Raw genomic sequence first — 6,000 nt, 5'->3', positions numbered from 1 at the left:
GACTGTGTGTTAAATAAAGTGCCAGGTAGAGCAAAGGTCTTTAATTGCGCTCTTGTAGCAGTTTTAGTTTTGCTTTGTTCTGTGTGGTATGACTGTCTTACCTACCCACTGAACAATGTATTCAAGGAGTATCAACTTATAACAGACATAATACCAGTCACATTCCTTGACAAACTCTATGTTCTTCAATATAACCTTTCAGTGTTCTAAATTAATAATGGATTTAAAAATGAAAAAGCTTGTATTTCATATGCAATAAAGAAAGCAGTTGTCATAGCAACTTCGGCTGAAATATTATGCTTAATTCTGCTTTAGACAAAAATGTCACATATGGTAAAATTCCATCATAATAAGGAATTTACATATAAATCTGATTGGATATCTCTTTTTATGTTTATATTACAGGGTGCATACAGTATATACTCAATGTCTTCAGGGATATTTGTAATGATTACTGTTATTAGGTAGAGGCGTAATTCATTGCATTAGTATTAAAAAATGTTTGTTGAACTGGACTTACTGTATGTTTTAGGTAAGATTTCTTTCAGCCTTTACTACAGCAACCAGAATAAGCTCTGGGTTACCCCTTAAATCTTAAACTGGATGGCTATTGTGCATAACTTCGAATAAAACAAGCGAATGAAACAGTTGAACGTATCAGAATATGTTCTAGAATTTCAATAAAATGTCTTATAGTTAATAGCTTGGAAAAGTGTATTTTTTAATGGCTTTCATTATTATAACTATTATTTTTATAGTTGAGTTTTAAATTCAACCTTAAAATGGACGTTGTGTCAAGAAAAAAATCATGAAATTGATAAAATACTCAAAATCATTAAAAAGTTGATCTTTATGTGTCTTCTTCTATAAATTATTTATTGAAGTTTGATCCTGTATAGACTCAGAACAGACATTAATGAAAGACATGTATAGCACAGCCACATCAGTGGGATTCCTTTTGATTGACCACAGAGAAACTAAACTGCAGACTTCATCAATGATTTGTCCTGTGATTTCAGATCTCAGCATGTCTGGTAGAGGCAGTTTAAATCCTATTGACCCTTAGAGGAGGAAGGCCAGCTTTGTAGATGTACTCTTTTCTAGGAAAGCATATGCACGTCAATTTAGTAAAAGCAATGTGAAGATTTTAAACTGATTCCTTAAGTTATTACAAATAATATAAATGTAAAATGTAGAATTATAGATAGGTTATAGCTATTTCACAAAGTAAAAACACAATCATGATTACTGGAAGCTAAAATTGTTTGCTGCAGCTGTCATGCATCATTGTTTTTGTTCTTATTACCCATTTATTTTTTAAACTGTTATTATTACTAACAATAACATGAAGCCACAAAAAGTGTTACCATTGACATCCATTTTCAAAACCATTTCTATTGTGATAGAACAAATAGTCTTACTACCTCATAGTTTTTGAACTTGGGTATTTTATCCACATTAAGTGGATTTTCTCCATCATCCCAAAGCCCAGCTATTACATTGTTGTAGAGAAACAGATTATGAGTGAGGGAGTATGGTGTCTTAGCTACTCTTGGTATCATTTAGTTGAAATGCTGTTTACAAAATGGTGCCAATAAAACACCATAAAAAGAAATAAAAATCTATGCACACACATTCTCCCATCTTCTCCTCTTTGTAACCACAATATTCTAGAAAGTCCTTGATTATATGAAAGATTTGACCTAACTGTATATTCTCTTCCAGTTATCTATGTATATTTAGTTTTTAAAATGGCATTGCTTCACAACTCATATAATGTAATTCAAGATATTCAAAGATTTTATATCTGTGGCTAAATACAACGTAATCTTTTTGTAAAAATTATGTGTATCTGCATTACCAAATAAAGCATAAACCATTGCTACAAATTAATTATTGATTTTATTTGCTGTATACACTTTGCTCCCATTGTTTCTGGGATATAGTCTGGCTCTTTATGAGTTGGGCTCATAAAAGACAGCATTATTATTATTATTATTATTATTATTATTAGTAGTAGTAGTAGTAGTAGTAGTAGTAGCATTAAAAATAACAGCCATTACTATTTACTATATAGAGATAATCTAACAATAATTTTGAGATAATATAATTTTTTATAAAGGAATGTGTGTGTTACTCGTCCTAGGAAAACAATATCTTGATAATAAAAAACAAATATGCTTATTCAGTATACAGTGTATTTTGGACCTTTACAGGAAATTATTTTCAGTATTTGAAAATCTTATAAAAGCAAATGTATGCAATATTTTGCATGCCATTTACTGCTATTGTTAGCATGCCACTTACTGCATTTTAGCAGCTGATTTGCCTTATTGCTACCTCCAAGCATACAGTGTATTTTTTCATTTTTTTACATGCACAACCATGAGAAGATACAAGAATGAAGGCACAATGTTTTGCATGTACATCTTTCTGTTTACAGCAAATCTCATGATTATTATGATAATTTAAAAAAGATAGATTGAAATGTTTTTATTTATGATTGAACTAATCCAAATGTAACAACACTTATTCTTCCTTCTTTTTCTTCAGTCTAAAATCATTTTGCTTCTACTTGTTTAACTTTTTAAGAAAATTTCTTTGATGCAGTTAGCAGAGTATCAGACAAAGCTTGCTTACTTCGGTTGCTATGGAAAGATGCAAGAATCTTCCCTCCATCTTTCTTTTTAGACATTTTCATTCATATTCTTCTGCAGGAACTCAAAAACACTATTAAAACTTTGTTTTTTAGAAAGATTTACAACACAATCCAACTTTTTTGTTTCTCATAGAATATAAGAACAGAATATGTCTAACAAAGTAGAGGGGATCATTCAATTGATTGAGCTTTTTTGGTTAAATTGCTCCAAATTTTTTTCCAGATACCTTTTAAAAAATTTGTTAAGATTCCAGTTAGGTTGGTAGTTTGATCCAGATTTCCAGGCATTTTATTTATAGTCATATGGTGGCAAGGTCTGAATATATTTTAAACTTTTCATTTTGTAGAGTTGTTAAGGCTCTACTAAGTTCTTTTAATGCCAGCAACTTAAAAAAATAATAGATTCAATCCACTGCTGGGGATTTAATCAACTTCCTTAGGTTGTGCACCCTCTTTATTAATAATAATGAGCTGCTGTGCATTTTTTAATGTTACTCCATCCCAGGAGCCCCCGCATCAACCTTTTGGGCTCTTCAAGATGCCCCCATGAAACTGATAAACTATTCATTTTGGCTTATTAGGGATTTGATTACGTGAGTACTTAAACACTGGTTGCCTAGAGCTTTTGGAGCGTAACATAATGGCCTGGAGGAATAAATCCGCAGGACTACATTTTCATTTGGGTCATTAAGATACAGAAATCCCTAGTTGAATATTTAGCTTAATACCCATGCTTTGTAGTGACAGTTGATTCTTCAGCACACACGGGACCTCTCAGTGTGTTTCATGCTCATCCAATTTCATTGCAAGTTTAATTTATTCAAGAACTTCCAGTTCTAATTAAAACTTAAACAGAAAGGTGAATGACGACTATGCAAAATAAAGAAAACTGAGTAAACCAAATTATATTAAAAAGTTGTGTGAGAACTAAAATTTTACCACAATTTTAGTTTTAAGGTTAATTCATCAAAAACATGGAAACACAAATTATCATGTGAATTTTTTAATGTAATTAGTCTTCAAGTGCTATGTGACAGAGTAATTTCAAAGGTTATTTTATACCCCATTTCATGCAGCACAAAGTAATTGTGAATCTTCATTTATACTCTATATTATGAAACATAGCTTTAGATGTTTTGAATAAATAAATGCTTCCAGATTCTTGAATTCTACTAGTGAAGAGGATTGTCCACCTCCTATTACTTTATGAAAGACAATCTAAAAGAAAAGAGAACAATGTAAACTTGTATAAAACATTTTTTTCTGGAAATACTGTTTGGTGTTCATAATACGTTTTTGTGCTTCTGTATTATACTTATAACGCACTAAAGGATCCATCAAAAACCATATCTAGCTTTTTGTATTTCCTGTCTTTACCAGATAAAAATCAATATCTGCCTATCACTTAATAAGAAACAGTAAACAAACCATTTGAATCAGATCTTTTTATATATTTTTGTCATAACTCTACATTCATATATACTTTGTATATATATATATGAATATACAGTATATATGAATTTATATTCTTTTTTAGAGAGAGAGAGAGAGAGAGAGTATGCTGCAGGAATTTTGATATATTTAAAAGAAAAGGTGAAAGACAAAAATAGAATAGTACATCTGATCATTTACATATCAACCAGTTAGCAATATGAAATCAATTTCTATCTTTTCTCTTAGAAGAGACAACAGGAAATCAATGGCATATTGATTTATCATCTTAAGCTAGTTAGAGGCTTCAAATAAATCATCATTCTGATGTTTAGTGACGGCAGCCTGACATTAATATAGACAGATGTGTTATCTATAAGATACTTACGGTCAGTAAGAGGAAAATCATTATCTATCTATCTATCTATCTATCTATCTATCTATCTATCTATCTATCTATCTATCTATCTCCAATGCCAACATCAATTTTAATGATAGTTTTTTTTCTTTTTTTTTTTTTTTTTTTGTTTAATTGAAAAGATGCAGAAGGTTATCATACCCTGCAAGGTGACTAAACCATTAAGAACTTTAATTTTTATTATCTTTTCCTAATATTCTTTGGAAGCTTACGCAACTGTTAATTCAGAATCCATCCCGACACTGATCTATACCAACTCTTTTATTTTATTAGGTCTTTTCAGATGTTGAACATTTGTAAAGCTTATGAGAAAGACTGAAAAAATCGATTCTTGTCATTAATCACGTAACTTTCTTTCAAAAGGAATCTATAGACAAAAGCCCATTATAAGACGAAAAACACTACACAAAGGCGCCAGCTTAATCTAACGAGGCTTTCGAAGATTCCCGTACATTACCTGCCAGCAAGAGTTAAACTGACCGCCAGAGGCGAGACTTGTTGAGTAATACAAACCCGTTTCAAGATTCTTATTGGAGAACTAAAGCGTCATCTGCTCTGCTCTTTGATATTATTCGTAAATCTTAGTGCCAATCTCCTTTTTGGTTCCGCCTCCGGAATACCTTCTATGGAGTGAATAGAAGCCGCTTCACACAACACTTCGCTGCTTCGGCAGTGAAATTAGTTGAACTGAGCATCTGAAATGAGCAGGGAGGGTGAGAGTGCTGCATATTAACCGTTTCCAAAAGAAGAGACGTTATTGTTATTATTAATATAATTATTATTACCATTTAAATTATGGAGGTTTTAAAAAAGGTAATATTGGTCGCGTGGATTTTATTATTGGAACGAAGATGCTGCACAACAGAAGAAGGTAGGTGTCTTTTGTAAATTCTGTTTTGTAGTGTAAATGCCAATATTGTTGTGGGGTGGCATGCTGCACGCCGCGTAACGGGGTTTGTTAAGCAGTTGGTTGCAGTTAAACACAAGAAGTTGAATCAATCTATTTTGAAGTAAGTAACTAACTAGCTTTTAATTCCTTTGCTACAGTATATCAGCTAAAAGCAGAACCCCCTGATGTCAACATTGTTTCCTTAGGAAAGCGACTGGAGGTTGAAAGTTTAGAAAAGAAAGCGATGGCAATGTCATGTCATCTCTTCTAAATAGTGTACCAGTATATTAGATAGAACCTTATACTGTTGACGGTCCCGCATTTATTCTTGCTAGAAACTGTCGTTTTTTCTTGTTTAAAAAATATTGAAAATTGAGAAGTAAAAGCAGTTGTTTCTTTAGTAATCCTAGTAAGTTTTTAAAAGTTAAATCAAACAAATCCTTTATGCACATGGTCCTGGGGGCTCAGGTGACCTGAGCGCATCCTTTGTAATATGCGATGTCAGGTGCGCCAGTCTGTGAGCTGTGCCTGTAATACTATATGCTATAGAGGTACAGCGCCACCGTTCACACGCACATTCATCGCATTTACGTTGTGCAGATC

At 32.1% G+C, this 6,000-nt stretch overlaps 1 protein-coding gene across 2 annotated transcripts in view; it reads left to right on the top strand.

Moving 5' to 3' along the window:
- Window positions 1-5,180: 5,180 nt before the first annotated feature.
- The window catches only part of LOC120517506 (ephrin type-A receptor 7-like), a 607,868-nt gene continuing 607,048 nt past the window's right edge, over window positions 5,181-6,000 (top strand). For both annotated transcript variants that reach the window (XM_039739879.1, XM_039739880.1), the window contains exon 1: window positions 5,181-5,379. In XM_039739879.1, coding sequence (XP_039595813.1) covers window positions 5,304-5,379 — 76 coding nt within the window. In that variant the 5' untranslated portion in view covers window positions 5,181-5,303. The remainder of the gene's footprint in view (window positions 5,380-6,000) is intronic.

This window comes from Polypterus senegalus, chromosome 17 (assembly GCF_016835505.1).
Source record: "Polypterus senegalus isolate Bchr_013 chromosome 17, ASM1683550v1, whole genome shotgun sequence".
Classification (NCBI taxonomy): Eukaryota; Metazoa; Chordata; class Cladistia; order Polypteriformes; family Polypteridae; genus Polypterus; species Polypterus senegalus.
Note: the sequence above shows the minus strand (reverse complement) of the source record. Positions and strands in the feature narration are given on the sequence as shown.